This window comes from Xyrauchen texanus, chromosome 47, assembly GCF_025860055.1.
Source record: "Xyrauchen texanus isolate HMW12.3.18 chromosome 47, RBS_HiC_50CHRs, whole genome shotgun sequence".
Classification (NCBI taxonomy): domain Eukaryota; kingdom Metazoa; phylum Chordata; class Actinopteri; order Cypriniformes; family Catostomidae; genus Xyrauchen; species Xyrauchen texanus.
The window spans coordinates 4,693,815-4,710,196 of NC_068322.1; the positions used below are offsets into that span (position 1 = coordinate 4,693,815).

The 16,382-nt window shown below is 37.4% G+C and overlaps 1 protein-coding gene across 2 annotated transcripts; it reads left to right on the forward strand.

Annotated features, from left to right (window-relative positions):
* The first annotated feature begins 3,948 nt into the window (after positions 1–3,948).
* On the forward strand, positions 3,949–13,426 carry LOC127638884 (mitogen-activated protein kinase 11-like). 2 transcript variants are annotated; one of them, XM_052120610.1, is made up of 12 exons: positions 3,949–4,167; positions 8,642–8,771; positions 9,006–9,064; positions 10,152–10,263; positions 10,454–10,483; positions 10,793–10,840; positions 11,016–11,130; positions 11,387–11,458; positions 11,771–11,850; positions 12,225–12,303; positions 12,489–12,662; positions 12,909–13,426. In XM_052120610.1, the coding sequence occupies exons 1-12, from the start codon at positions 4,055–4,057 to the stop codon at positions 12,980–12,982; spliced, it is 1,086 nt and encodes a 361-aa protein (XP_051976570.1). In that variant the 5' UTR covers positions 3,949–4,054; the 3' UTR covers positions 12,983–13,426. The 2 variants fall into 2 exon arrangements, with proteins under 2 accessions (XP_051976570.1, XP_051976571.1); XM_052120611.1 differs by having other exon boundaries at positions 12,492–12,662.
* Positions 13,427–16,382: the final 2,956 nt, after the last annotated feature.

Consider the following 16,382-nt stretch of genomic DNA (forward strand, 5'->3'; position numbering starts at 1 on the left):
GATTTGGAAGCACTGTTGGGGGGTATAGGGGTCTGGGGCGTTTAAAATGAAAAATATAAGAACACAAGCTAATTATAATAATAGTGATAATATTATTGTATTGCACAAATAAGTGCACACACCATAACATATTATTTCCAACTTAAATGCCCATTTAACAGTAAAGAACTGAGTTTAAGTTGGGTAATTATGTATTGCTAAATACACATATTCTGACATCACAAACAGATTCCTGTAATCAGATATATCTGAAAATTGTAGATTCAGATTTATCAGTGGGCAACTCTGTTTTGTTCCACTTTTGAAGAGTTTGGCATTTGATTTTTCTTATATGCAATAGATAATTGGCAGCGCATAATCACAGAGAAGTTGGCCAACTTTGTAGTTTCATCAGTGCAAAAGCTAAAAAGAATTGCATCCACATTCTTGATTAAGATTCATTTATGAAATTATAATAATAATGCTAAAACATTTGTCATATATAGTATGATATACACTTATTTTAATGTGTCATATAGGTGTTATTTAATGAAAAATTTAATTTTATGTATTATACGCTCAAATTTCATAACTTGAAACTACCTTCCCAGTGCCCCAAGAACATTTATTGAAACTCTGAAGACAAACCTGATCATTTAACCTTAAAAAAGTTACAAATGTCCCCAGCTGCGACAATGTGAGACATCTGCTCTGCTCTATTACAGTAAATGTAGTAACTTTAAATAAACCTGCTACATTTTTTAAAGTAACAGAATTACAGAAACTATTTCTCAACTTGATTCTGAAACACTAAGCCAAAGGTGTAACCACATACAGATACAATTGTCATAGTTATTGAAAAAAAACCATATTGATTGGCCACTTGTCTGAATATACACTAATGGAAATGTGCAATACCTAAACATTTTAAAACAGGGTGGTAAAATGAAACTCCAATGTTCGAAACTCTTAAGTAATCAACACTTTTTGTCTACATCTTCACTCAGTTTAGAGATAAGGGTAATTTGTTTACCATGTTTGTATTTCCATAAAAAACAACGAGAGCATTTCTGTCCAGATGTAAAACAACACACCACAAAATATTTGCATAATTGTAGAGTTAATTTAGTAATCAGGCTTGGAAACCCTCCCTAAACATATTGTAATTACTAAGTCTACTGCTTCTAAAAGTAAGTAAAAGCATTTCTTAAAGTACAAATATTACCTTAATATGGATCATTAATAATATGGCTGGTAAAATGAGGAGAAATACAATAAACAACACAAAGAAAGGAAAATGGGCTTGATGAAGTGGATTAGAAGTGTTTAAAACTCTGCCAGAAAAGCATTCTACAAATATTGTAAATCAAAAAATTAGAGAGGTCTGAATAAGTGTGCTGCCACTTAAAAGTTCATTAGTTTGGCAGATTGCTCTTAAGAGAAAGATGGGAAACAGATAAATGCATTAACAGATGCACAACATTAAACATTGATTTATATGAAATATTTCATTGCTGCTGATTGTCTGTATTTCTGTCATGATCCCCTGTTGTCTGCCCTGTGTTTCTCACTTGCCATCCCGAACTACACTTCCCATAACCCCCCAAACAGAACAAGGACTGCAAAACTGGCAGTGATGAGGGCAGGGAATTGTGGGAAGTGTAGTTCGGGATGGCAAGTGAGAAACACAGGGCAGACAACAGGGGATCATGACAATTTCACAGCCAGGGGATATGGTTGTAAAGACATTGCAGTGTATTATTCATAGTGTGTGAGAGTTGTGAATAAGTCATTATAATGTATTTAAATAAAGGACATGGTTTCATATCTAGTGCTCTGATCAAAAATATATGTAAATGCTGAAGGGTTGGATTTACACCTCTATCTTCAGCCTATTGATGCATTGAATTTGCTAGAATTGTTATACTCAAAAGCTGGATAAGGCCTGTGTCCCATTGAGGTCTGAATCATCCTTAGTTGAAAGATGTTTCTATGTTGCCTATGTTGTGTTCTGTCTAATGATGTCATTGCAAGGATTGTTTTTAGATTTGTGAATCATGTGACTAACTCAGAGGAACTGGATGGCAGTTTATCTCGAGAGAAGACTCACCTCTGACCCATTTCTGCATATCAGCTTGACCTGAGTGTTTTAAAAATATAATCGTTGGAATGATTGCATTCACGTAGTTAAACAGAACGTGATGTTTGTAAGATTTCTAGAATTTTCTGTACTGTTCAATTATCAGATCTCCGTACTCATAAGAGATGATGTCAATTAATTTGCAATGCTGTTTAAACAAATTTAAAGGGCAATTCTCTCTGTGCAGATGTTAAAAAGGCAAAGAGTTATGCACATTTTAGACAAAGTTCAGGACAAATATGGATGGAAAAAGTAAACTGTTTAAGGACTGAGTCTTCTCTAAAGAGCAGTGCATTTCATGGATGAGGAATATATGACTGTAGACATTATGAAGATGCTGGAGTCATCTGTCGATATGAGACATAAAACATTCACAGCAATGAAAAAAAATTGAAATTGGTGAAAGGTGACAGTTTTGATCTGGGAGACTGCATGGAGCTTCACCATAATAGAATATAGGCTACTGTATATTTCTATTCTTGTTCTGGGAGAGTGGAGGTTCTCTATAATGGCACATGGGGAACAGTGTGTGATAATAGCTGGATCTATCAGATGCTGCAGTCGTGTGTACAGAACTGGGCTGTGGGAATGTTACAAAGGTAAAACATCATGCATATTTTGGATCAGGACCAATGGGGATAAATAATGTACAATGCACTGGGAGTGGACCTACACTGAAAAACTGTATATCAAATGAATACCGAAAGTACAACTGTGGGCATCAAGAAGATGCTGGAGACATTTGCCAGTTTGAGTCAAGAACAAAGAGAAATGAATTGTTGTTTTGATACTGTACATTTTCTTCTTAGAAACTAAATGTTCATACATTCTTTACATACATATTTAATTTCAGTGACTGTCCTATTTATTTATTGTCTTATTAAGATGGGTATCCACTTGTAAACAATAAAAAAAACTTCTGAAGATCCTGCTGTTCTGAGTACATTTTTGCCAGTCACAAGTTATCTTAAACTGAATCTTTAATTGTACATTTACTATTATTCTAGTGTCTCAATCATTCATAATAAAAAAAAAACATGCAAAATGATGTTTTTAAAGAAAAATTTAAAAATGCAGAAAGTTTTTTTGAGGGTTAGGGGACAGAATCTATTGTTTGTACAGTATAAAACTCATTATGTCTGTTGAGAGTCCTCATAATGATAGCTGCACCAACATGTGTGTGTGTGTGTGTGTGTGTGTGTGTGTGTGTGTGTGTGTGTGTGTGTGTGTGCGCGTGCCTAATATATGGAATGGATTTGTGTTAAATTATTTGGATTAGGACATACTTAATAATTAATGAGGTATCTTTTTGCATTATGTTTTTATGGGCTTATGTCTTTCTATTTTGTCTTTCTTTGGATTGTAGCCCTTTTGCAGATGGAAATATACCTCTATAGATTATATCTCATATATTTTAGAATACGAATGGAAATTTCATTATTTAATCTTTCTTTGTGAGTTTAAACTGAGATTAACAATATGGCTAATACAACTTTATTTCAAAGTAAAAGTTTGTAATGAATTTTTATATATATATAATACATATATATATATTGGCATAATTAGGCTATCTTCTTGATTAAGATTAATTTATGGAATTAATCTAATGATAACATTTCGTAAAAGTATGATAGGCTATACTGTACGCTTATTTTAATGCTTCTTATAATAGTATGATTGCATAACAACAACAACAACAATAATAATAATAATAATGTTTATTTATTTGTTTTAATAACTAAATTATTCCACTGCATGCCCCATCCCCCATTAATCTCTCTCACACGCGCAACATTACACACGGTTCCTCCCATTTCTGGCAAATAGAAGAGGGACCAAAGTCGGCTGACTCTTCTCACAGGGATACCTCTCTGGCGTATGCGTTAATATTTTCTGATATTTTTGTAATTTAGAGAGTTTTTTGTTAAGGGGGATATGTCGGCAAAACCGGGATTCTACCGGCAAGAGCTAAACAAGACCGTCTGGGAGGTGCCCGAACGATACCAGAACCTCACACCGGTTGGATCGGGGGCATACGGTTCAGTATGGTGAGTCGAGCGAGCGGGCGACTTTTCACACACTACTATGATAAAGGCTTATCTCATTAATAATGATTACGCAATGTGATACGCGGCACGTAAACATCACTGATTGGCTGAAGCGCCGAGTAAGTGGACGTCAGACAGCTGGCGTATTAAGCGAGTTATGGCATGGTTCATGAATAATACTTAGGTAATATTCATGCATTTGCCCTCGTCATAGTAGGATTTAGTAGGATTTGTTATTTAGCGTCCAAAAGGAGAGGGAGAGGTAGGAATAAAGATTAATAAAACAACATCTGGCTTGCATCTTAGAAAAAAATAAAAAATAAAAGGGGTTCAAGAAAAGCATTAATCTTATTTTTTTCTCTTTGATAATGAACATTTACCTTGGTATGACTTATTTAAATTATGTGATAGCATTATTTATTCTTTATTATTATTTATTATTTTTATTGATAGTCTTTATGTTGAATATTTTTCGTTGTCATTTGAATTACAATAGATCTTTATTGTAAAGAAGGCTGCTGTTCCTGTGGTTTATTGACACTGATGAGATTGAGATGTGCCAATCATTAAATTGTAAATAAATAAAAACAAAAGGCAACATGCAATTGATACCTGAAAGAGCTATTTCTAACTGATCTATAAACCTTAAAATTATGTTAGTTGGAGTTACCTAATATAGTCAGGCTGTTTCAGTCATATTAAATATATATAGATATATTAGAAAATATTAATATTTTTTACTTTAATAAAACCTGTTAATTTAGTCTAAACTCATTTGGCCTGTCTGGAGATGAGTAAAATTCACTCTCAGCGGTGCTTATTCTTATATGACTCTTGAGATCCAATTGATTTAGTTGCTAGTCTCTCCAAATAGAAGGCAATGGTAGTCTTTGTATTAAAAGAAAATGCAGGGATTCCCCTGTATTTCACATTCAGTCACATCATATGCAGAATGACCACATACAAAGGCCTCAGATCCAGTGAGTGTGTTTGTTATGTTGTAGCAACATTCCAACATGCCAATCTGGTAGTGCAATATTCCTGTAGTAGTGGCCATAATGCTAAGCCTATTCAGATCTAGTGTTGATGTACTGTAAAACCATCTTCAGTTTCACCAGTGCCATACCCACATCAGCAATCTGATGATCATCTGCATGGGAATACGTCCAGCTTTTTCATCCTGCCATCATTCTGTACAAATTCATCCTGCTGATGCACTCAGTCAGAGATTTACATGCCACTGTAGCATCTCTGTTACAACAGTAGAGCTAGAGGCTATTTAGCAGAGATGGGCCACTTCTATTAAAATAAATGGGAAAATTAGAATGCTCAGCCAAGAAGCTCTAGCGCCCAACATTCAACGGATGTAGAAAGGAAGTCCTGCCTTGCAGATAAAGGAGCCAATCAACTTTTAGATACAGACATCACCAGTCAATCATCTTGAGAATGAACATGTGCATTAGCTATACAAGCTGGGAATTTTTGTTTTGTTTTTGCGTAATCTCAGGTAAAGAAGCACAATAATTATACCAGCATTGTCAAATTTTACTGCTGATTTGAAATATGTTCTTTGATCGTAATCTTGACCAACCGTTTTTGAGATTTCAGTTTTCACCCATTCAAGTAGATAGGAGCTGCACAGCATGACTGGAAATAGCCTCCCGGGAATGTTCCAAAGATGGCCGCCAGTGGACTGACTTCCTAGAAACACTTTGTTAGAGCTCTCTAGCCTCCCTCATGCTGTGACTGACTGAAACAGTTGCCATGGTGAGCTGCCATGGTAACACAGCTTTGCTTTTGGTCTAAGCATCTTCCTATTTTCACCATACCCTAATGAAAATAAAAACATCTTAAAACAGCCTAAGATGTTTGCTGGTCTTTACTGTTTTAAAATGGTATTAGCTGGTTTATGCTGGTCTCCCAGTGTGGCCAAGCTGGTTTTCCAGCCTGAACAGATGAAGAGTGCCCTAAACAGCTGCCCTAAATCAGCCTAACCAGCCTGAGAGACTGACTGGCATAGGCTGGTTTAAATAGTTTTTCCCCATCCATAATGGTATTAATTTCCAAAAATTTCAATAAGAAGTTGTGAAGTGCCAGAAGTTGCATAATTTGTTAAGTTTAGTTTGCAAGTGAACCACGTTTCGCTTCCCCTCTCTTAAACCTTTTTAAACTCAAATCAAGTTTCACAGTTGCTGTGTAATCCAGAATTGCTGTTTCCTCTCCGCATTGCACTTGCAAGCCACTGACCTAAGAAGATGCTCAAAATCAGTCTACCTCATAAGATCTGAACATCCCTTATAAGAAATAATCCAACCAGAAACCCACTCAACATTTAGCCACACGGAGTGGCTGGCAGATACACAACACAGTTAAAGTTAATGTTTGTGAACTGTCCTTTTTCCTCATTCAAATTATCTTTTTGTCCAATATGTATAAATGTGCCAGGTATTGCTTCAACAATCACATTTATTGTCTTATAACACACCTGGTTATGCCATGTTGTTGTGGATCATTTAATGTTGTTGCTTCCAGGTCATAAAATAAAATACTGAAAATGCTAAATGGCAACTAGCTCGCAAAACATCCCAAACCCAAAAGACATCTGAAAGTAAAGCTGAGAACATTGCTTGAGGGCGTCATGGGGTATCATTTATTTTGGTAGCTATTACCATTTTTCCTTCTGTTTTGTTTGGCAGGATGCCAGCCCTAAAAAATTATGCAATTCAGCTCATTTCTTTGTCAGGGACACAGATGCCCCACAATATGCCCCACCATCTGAGACCTAATTACTTTATGATGTACATTGAAGGATCTACAACATTAAAAACAGATTTACAAAGAGGATTTAATTGTTTAAGAGTGGATCCCATGTTGGCTTGAATAGGTTCAGCTGATTCGAAATGCCTGGGGACATGGTTATAAAGACATCGCATACCATTCTACATAACAGACGTGATTAAGTCTTTGTTATGTATTCAAATAAAAGACATGGTCTCAAGACACATTTTCAAATGACAAACAGATGAAAGTAACTGAAATCAAAATTGCAAAATTTTTCTTTTGTGTCATATCTGGTCCTATTAATTAATTGCATCTGAGATATTCAGAATAGTCCTAATTCAACCCCCCCAACACAAATAAACTGTGAATCTGCATTGTTCACATTAAGCCCCTTTCTATTGTGTGATTATTTGACTTCTTCACAGTAAAGCTGATTAAGGGGGAAGGGGCCTGAGTAGACCTGGGGTGTGGAGGGGCTGAATCGGGGAGTGGGAATATTTCAAATGGGGGTTGGGTGCTCTTGTCTCAAAGAGAGTCAGAGACCTTTTTGATGTGGCTCTAAAAAGTGGTGGTGTGGTGGTCTAAACCACATAACTGGTAAACTGGTAATCAGAAGGTCGCTAGTTCAATCCCCACAGCCACCACCATTGTGTCCTTGAGCAAGGCACTTAACTCCAGGTTGTTCCGGGGGGATTGTCCCTGTAATGAGTGCACTGTAAGTCGCTTTGGATAAAAGTGTCTGCCAAATGCACAAATTAAATGTAAATGTAAAAAAAAAAAAATGGGAAAAATCATATTTACACACACAATAGAATAGAATAGAATAGAATAGTATGATGAGGGCCCTGATTATAAAGTTTAGCACAATAATATATAATCGCAGAATGCTTTGACTGACCATTCGGAATAAAGTATTCCAGGGAGTAATAGAATAGAATAGAATAGAATAGGGTACAATGGGGCTAAAGGCACACCTTAAGGGAAATTAGCTTTTTCTCTGGTCACACTTTTGTGTTCAAGTGTCTCAAAATTCTAGAATACGTTTATTTTTGTTGAATATTGATGGAGCAACATGATTTGTGTTAAAAAAAAAAAACAACAACAGAAGTTTTTAATCCACAATTAATCCACACCTGGGTAATTATATTGATATATTGATACCAGGGCAATAGTTAGGGCACAATTTGTCTACTTAAGCAAATACTTTTGAGACTACAAGATGCTTTTTTAGTAACAAATTAAAATCATGCTAGGGGGCATCATTTCTGGTTTATTTCAAACACATTTGACATTTCATTACATCTTATGTATTCTATAAACAAATGAATCTCCACTGTGATTGGATCAGTCAATATGAGCCCATATTGAACATTTTCCATATCAAATCTATTCCTCCCACTTAAGGAAAACAATGCGTTTAATAGGTGCCTTTAGCCCCTGCAACAGGGGGGCTTTTTACCCTAAATACTATCCATTCACTTATTGGAGTTATTGAAATTGGAGCAGAGTGAAGACAAACACTCATTCCACATCAGAGCATACACGGTTGATGCTAGCATGAAGGAATGTTGACTGGACAGTGACCTGCTTCTTGTCAGGGATGTGGAAACATCTAGTCAGGTGAAGTTAGCACGGCAATGGTCAGCCAAATCTTTCGAAGCCAAATGATTCCAAATGTCTCTCTTTTATTCAGCTCAGCTTATGATGTGCGTCTACGACAGAAAGTGGCTGTTAAGAAGCTCTCCAGGCCATTTCAGTCCCTCATCCACAGCAGAAGAACGTACAGAGAACTGAGACTGCTCAAACACATGAACCATGAGAATGTGAGTGCCATGACTAAATACATACAAACACATAAATGTTCACAGTTACGCACACAAACAACATACACTTTCAAATCGACACAATGCCCATCACTGCACCAACACAGTTCATACATCTGCAGAACAATCAACTATAATGTGTTTTTGGTCATTGTTGTAATGGCATTCTGTAGGGGGATGTCTAAAGCCTCTCGAGTCACTCTTGTTCATGTTGTATGTTCTTTTATCATTCAGGTTATTGGGCTGTTGGATGTTTTCACCCCGGCAGCTTCACAAGAAGAATTCAATGAGGTGTAAGCGTCTGGCCGGTGACAATATCTGTATTTGATAACACTGCATTTTAATTTGGTTCACAAAGGCACATTTCTATGAAACAGTTCTGTGAAAATTGTTATGTTTTCCTTCATGGCATTATGCCGTATTTAGTTTGACACAATTACAAATTAGGTAGTGAGGCTGTACAATTTTGGAGATTTTATTAATCTGGATTTTTTTTGCTTCTTTAGATGAATTAACAACACTAAGGCCACATTCACACAGCACCAGATAACGGTTGTCAGACCTGTTTTGAGTACTTAATACGGTTACGTTCACACACAGGACGGTTATTTACAGGTGTGAAAACCGCATTCTCGGCAAACCTGGCAAAACGAATTGTACTGGACAACTAGTTGTTAGTTATGTCATGTACAATGAGAGACACACTTTAATGTACACGCATGTGTCTCGTGTGTTTCATGTGGGGTTTTGTAAACTCACAGAGATGGATAAATTAACTGTGTGTCATCGGAAGATTCAGCCGCTGTCTTCCACCGGCTGCTCACAGGCACGAGCCGCCTGACACGGAAGCTGTGCTTTGCATGTGGTTAAAAAGCATTCAAAGCCGCTGTCCGTTAGTTATTATCTGATGGATGAACTTGTGCCTCGATTGGACTCATTTATTTAATAACATGCCGGCAATTGTGGTAAGACAAAAATGCTGGTTTTATGGACGCCGCCATCTTTTAGTCACTGTCGCAATGGTTAGAGCTGTTAGAATACGGTTGTGACTTTGGTTGTTCATTCATACAGACAGCTTTCAAACTGCTACTGTATGCTGTTGTATGAACGAGACTTTTCAAGACTCACACCTGTAAGTAAATACATTTGTCAATCCCAAACACTGACTTGGGACGTAGCCTAAGATATGCAACCTTCAGTGTTGAATGGACTGTACCTCCAATCATACTCTTGTTTTAATTAGCTCCAAATTGACACCAATTTGGTCCATTGTCAACCAATATTTTTTAGCTTTAGCAAGATTGTAATCATTTACAGACTCTGGATCAGACAGACAAGTGTATCCTTGTGTAACATTCATAACTGCCTCTGTCATTCTAGCTACCTTGTTACTAACCTGATGGGAGCGGATCTCAACAACATTGTCAAGTTTCAAAGACTCTCAGATGAACATATACAATTCCTCATCTATCAGCTTCTCAGAGGACTTAAGGTAAGTCAATCTTCCTCTCTCTTCTTCGTAAACACACACACACACACATCACTCCAAAAGAGGGAAACAGATGTTGTATCAGGCTGTGTTGTAATCATTTCTAAGTTGCACTACCAAACTGTTTTTGGTCCCATTCTTTCACTCTGTCCCAATGCCCGATCTTACAGCTCTATTTTTTCCTCACAAACAGTACATCCATTCAGCCGGATTGATTCACAGAGTGAGTGCTTTTCCTTTCTCTTTCCCTGGTTTGATCAGGTTTAGTATTCCTTTTTAGAGGTCACCAGAGTTTTTCTCCCTTTAACCCTCTTTACAAAAGAATGAAGATCTGCAGTAAAGTACAAACTGTATAATAGAAACATATACATAGCAAATGTATCATAGAAATAAAGGTTATATCTCATGATTCTTATTGGTTTATATGTAAAGCCTTTATCTTCCAAGCCTTTACTTTTATTTAATCGTTCATCAGACCCTTTTATAATTAAATGCCGTCATTTAAGTATTATGACTTGTATGTGTGTTTCAGGACTTAAAGCCAAGCAATGTAGCAGTGAATGAAGATTGTGAACTCAGGGTAAGGACCCTTTGGTGCCTTTCTACATTTGTTTAATGGACAGCTTTTGTGAAGCACACTACACCATCCCTTAGACAAATGCCATTTTATAGGAACAAAACTCCTGCATTTTTGCATTGCATTTCTTTGGTTCTATTTACTCTGGTTCTATTTACTCTGAAATTACTGTCTTCAGATCCTGGACTTTGGATTAGCCAGGCAAACAGATGATGAGATGACCGGGTATGTGGCCACTCGCTGGTACAGAGCACCTGAAATCATGCTCAACTGGATGCATTACAACCAGACAGGTAAGAGAAGATTATCCAAAAAATATCAGACTTTAAGTTCTATAGTTTTTTTGCAATGCTATATTTGCTGTTTAATGCTGAAACCCAATAAATCAATATTTGTTCTACCTCTTGCCCCTTACAGAACTTTTAACATTTTGTCTGCATGCCTGGATCATGATGAGGGATTATTAATGATATGGAACATCTGTATATACATATTGAAACATCATTGTGTTGTTTGCAAATGGTTAAAAAGATCATGTCTGTTTTTCAGTGGATATCTGGTCTGTTGGATGCATCATGGGTGAACTTCTGAAGGGGAAGGTTTTGTTTCCGGGCAACGATTGTATCCTTCTTTCAAAAGAGGCACTTAAATCTCCTCTTAGTGCTCGTGTGGTTTTTGAGGAAGTCTTGCTTCCTGTAAGGCAGGTGGTAAAAGCTAAGTGTTCGAACTATATTATAAAAAAGGAATGCCAAGAGCAAGAAAAAGACTATCACTCTGCAAGGCTTTCTCACGGTCAAGCTTAACTTTCAACTGAACTCTGGGTGTTACGAAAATCGTACTCAACGTACTCGTTGTGTACACTTTCATAAAAATGCATCTAGGAATTTATTAGGATATAGTGTTGTTCTGTACAGTCTTTATCAAATCCTGCAGATATAGATCAGTTGAAGAGAATCATGGAGGTGGTAGGAACTCCCACTGCTGACGTTCTGAAGAAGATATCTTCTGAACATGTGAGACAGACGGACGGACGGATGAATGGACAGATTGACAGATGGATGGATGAGTGGATGGACGGACAGCCAGAACAGAATGAACAGATGGATGGATGGACAGAACAGAATGAACGGACGGATGGACAGATAGAATGGTTGGATGGATGATGGATCTGATTGATGGATTGGAGGATGGATAGACAGAACAGATGGATGGATGGGTGGACAGATATACAGAATGGATGGATGGATGGATGGAAGGATGGACAGACAGAACATAATGGATGGAAGGACAGACAGACAGAACAGATAGATGGATGAACAGATGGATGGATGGATGGATGGGTAGATGAGGATCAACCTCTGATCATTTGTTTTAATATTGTGTTCAGGCTCAGAAATACATCCAGTCCTTACCGTATATGCCCCAACAAGATCTGGAGAAGATTTTCAGGGGGGCAAATCCATTAGGTGAGATTAACACTGCATTCCCAGACAGATTCTATGTTAAAATGCTGTTAATACAGTATATATGTGTTGCACCTCACTTAGAACTACATTGTAGACTACTTTGTGTATTACTTCTTCCTCTCATTAATATAAATTCTTATAATCATATTCTAATTATTTGGTTCCTCGCCACTCTTTCATTTCAGCAGTTGATCTTTTGAAGAAAATGCTAGTGTTGGATTGTGATGGAAGGATCTCGGCCAGTGAAGCTCTGTGTCATCAGTACTTTTCCCAATACCACGACCCTGATGATGAACCAGAGGCACCTCCGTATGACCAGACCCCTGAGAGCAAGGACTGCACGTTAGAGGAGTGGAAGGGTGAGAAGATTTATGCTAAAAGCTGAATAAGTCTCATAGACTGTTTCTGGTGACATTGAATGTTGTTCATTCAAAAAAATCAATTGAAAACATAATCTCCATTTATAGCTCTAGAAGACTTTATATCCATTATCTCTCAAAAAACAATAAGTGCTTTTGAATTATATGAATTAAACATGACAGTATACTATATAGATTAAATTGAGGATAAATATATATTAAATTATAATTTCTCTCTCTCCACAGAGCTGGTGTATGAGGAAGTAAGCAATTTCAAAAGTCCTGCCAATAAAAGTGAAAGTCTACAAGTTGAACAATAAGACTGAGCATAACTACAATTGAGAAGATACCACCCTTTTCCCACTGTCTGTCTATCATATTTTGACATATGACGTATAGGATTGGTGGACATCTGAACAGACTTTAACCAGAGATAATGACAAAGTATTTCTGAGGCATGATGCGCTTCCTGTATGATGTGTGTGTGTGTGTTCATACACACATTTTGGTAAGGGCAAACTCATATTGTTAGACACAACATTCAAATAGTACTATGTGCATGGTGTGTGTGGGTTTGTGTGTGTGTGTGTTCTGAAAGTTTTTTATATTTGATGTGAGGCAGGTGTGAAGGGGAAGCAGGGTACGTATCTTTCACATGAGACCAAAATAAACTAGACAAGATGTGGCAAAGGCCACACTGGAGAAAAATATGTTTACATGGGTAGAATGTAAGTGTGACTTGCATAAATGCATCTTTGTATAAAGTCTCTGCATACAATTTAACCTATTCAATTTGTCTTTACTCATTTTACAGTAATCTGCAAGGCTATTATCTGAATATTACATACCTCAAATATAACAATATAATGTGTTTGATTTGCACACATCAGGTGAATATAAAGTGTTTAGCAGCTGTTCATTTAAAAAGATGAGCTCAAAATCGTCCCGAAGCACACAACACAACACAATTAAACACCAAACCCTTACCTCCCTCTACAGGTAACGCAAGTCTTTTCATAAGGATTAGCTGAAATGGAAGTAGTATACAGTGGGTTTTGCAGTGCACTACAGCTGGGCCGATCAGTTGAACATATGCTCGTTCCTTCAAAGCTAAACCATGTTAACAACATGGACAAACTGTAGTTCTATTCTCAGGTTATTTAAAGGACAAATATGCCATTTTAGATTATATTGTAAGACATAAGTTTCCACATACATCAGTTCAAAAATCTAGATCTGCTTGGGTGAATATCACAAAACCTGTCTAGGATATCTTCACGTAACCCCCCCAAATGTAAATGAATAAAAACAAGGTAAATGAAGCCTAATTTTAGAACTATTTGGATTTTTAGGATTACTTTCATGACAATTAAGCACATGTTCTGAATTTTCTGAGACATTTTGAAGTCAATGTGACTGTGATGTCATGAAGCTGTACATTTACACATGTACAGTGAGGAAAATAAGTATTTGAACACCCTGCTATTTTGCAAGTTCTCCCACTTGGAAATCATGGAGGGGTCTGAAATTGTCATCGTAGGTGCATGTCCACTGTGAGAGACATAATCTAAAAAAAAAAATCCAGAAATCACAATATATGATTTTTTTAACTATTTATTTGTATGATACAGCTGCAAATAAGTATTTGAACACCTGTCTATCAGCTAGAATTCTGACCCTCAAAAACCTGTTAGTCTGCCTTTAAAATGTCCACCTCCACTCCATTTATTATCCTAAATTAGATGCACCTGTTTGAGGTCGTTAGCTGCATAAAGACACCTGTCCACCCCATACAATCAGTAAGAATCCAACTACTAACATGGCCAAGACCAAAGAGCTGTCCAAAGACACTAGAGACAAAATTGTACACCTCCACAAGGCTGGAAAGGGCTACGGGGAAATTGCCAAGCAGCTTGGTGAAAAAAGGTCCACTGTTGGAGCAATCATTAGAAAATGGAAGAAACTAAACATGACTGTCAATCTCCCTCGGACTGGGGCTCCATACAAGATCTCACCTCGTGGGGTCTCAATGATCCTAAGAAAGGTGAGAAATCAGCCCAGAACTACACGGGAGGAGCTGGTCAATGACCTGAAAAGAGCTGGGACCACCGTTTCCAAGGTTACTGTTGGTAATACACTAAGACGTCATGGTTTGAAATCATTCATGGCACGGAAGGTTCCCCTGCTTAAACCAGCACATGTCAAGGCCCATCTTAAGTTTGCCAATGACCATTTGGATGATCCAGAGGAGTCATGGGAGAAAGTCATGTGGTCAGATGAGACCAAAATATAACTTTTTGGTCATAATTCCACTAACCGTGTTTGGAGGAAGAAGAATGATGAGTACCATCCCAAGAACACCATCCCTACTGTGAAGCATGGGGGTGGTAGCATCATGCTTTGGGGGTGTTTTTCTGCACATGGGACAGGGCGACTGCACTGTATTAAGGAGAGGATGACCGGGGCCATGTATTGCGAGATTTTGGGGAACAACCTCCTTCCCTCAGTTAGAGTGTTGAAGATGGGTCGAGGCTGGGTCTTCCAACATGACAATGACCCGAAGCACACAGCCAGGATAACCAAGGAGTGGCTCTGTAAGAAGCATATCAAGGTTCTGGCGTGGCCTAGCCAGTCTCCAGACCTAAACCCAATAGAGAATCTTTGGAGGGAGCTCAAACTCCGTGTTTCTCAGCGACAGCCCAGAAACCTGACTGATCTAGAGAAGATCTGTGTGGAGGAGTGGGCCAAAATCCCTCCTGCAGTGTGTGCAACCTGGTGAAAAACTACAGGAAACGTTTGACCTCTGTAATTGCAAACAAAGGCTACTGTACCAAATATTAACATTGATCTTCTCAGGTGTTCAAATACTTATTTGCAGCTGTATCATACAAATAAATAGTTAAAAAATCATACATTGTGATTTCTGGATTTTTTTTTTAGATTATGTCTCTCACAGTGGACATGCACCTACGATGACAATTTCAGACCCCTCCATGATTTCTAAGTGGGAGAACTTGCAAAATAACAGGGTGTTCAAATACTTATTTTCCTCACTGTAAATGACAGAAAACATCTACTGTGCTAACTTCATTATAATACTTTCTTAGGAACTAAAACAGAAAAGTCCACCACAGATATTACAGTGATGGTGTAAAAAACAATCCAAGTGTTACTTCTCTAAAGTTGTTCAAATGTCAAATAGGCTTCTAATAGAGTGGAATTTCTAGATACGTGGCCTTAGCCCTTTGCCCTCTGTAGCCTATTATGCCGTGTATCCATCCTCCTGGACTCCTGCATGCATTTTTAACAAAGATAAAAAATGCCTTCAACTGTTTCAATGGGACAGGATGGATCTATCTCCCATTTGTCTGTGATTTGGCCAGTCACACCAACATGTAGCCTCATCTCTTAACACAACTAAAACTAATTTTCCTCAAACAGTTGCTGTGTTTGGTGTTTTTAACTAGAGGGAATACATTAAACTCACATATAATCCTCACATTACAAAAAATTGCTTTTGGTGATTTGTGTAACTTTTAGAAATTTAGATAGCATGTTAAAATTAGAGCCAAAATAGCTTTATGGACGCTATAGGCACATCTGAACATATTCTGGTCTTGACAAGAAGTTACTTCACCATGTGTTTTATTAAAAGCATGTAACGTATTGTGTGGACCGGTGTGTCTCCAGTGCGTAACTGTGGAAAGAGTGAACCGCCCA

What these genes read in the sequence shown, in the direction of transcription:
- LOC127638884 (XM_052120610.1), top strand. Translation starts at nt 4,055, where the DNA reads ATGTCGGCAAAACCGGGATTCTACCGGCAAGAGCTAAACAAGACCGTC. An exon ending in CAAGAAGAATTCAATGAGGT is followed by an intron (nt 9,065 to 10,151) that starts GTAAGCGTCTGG and finishes CTGTCATTCTAG; the next exon opens with CTACCTTGTTACTAACCTGA. An exon ending in TTTGTTTCCGGGCAACGATT is followed by an intron (nt 11,459 to 11,770) that starts GTATCCTTCTTT and finishes CAAATCCTGCAG; the next exon opens with ATATAGATCAGTTGAAGAGA.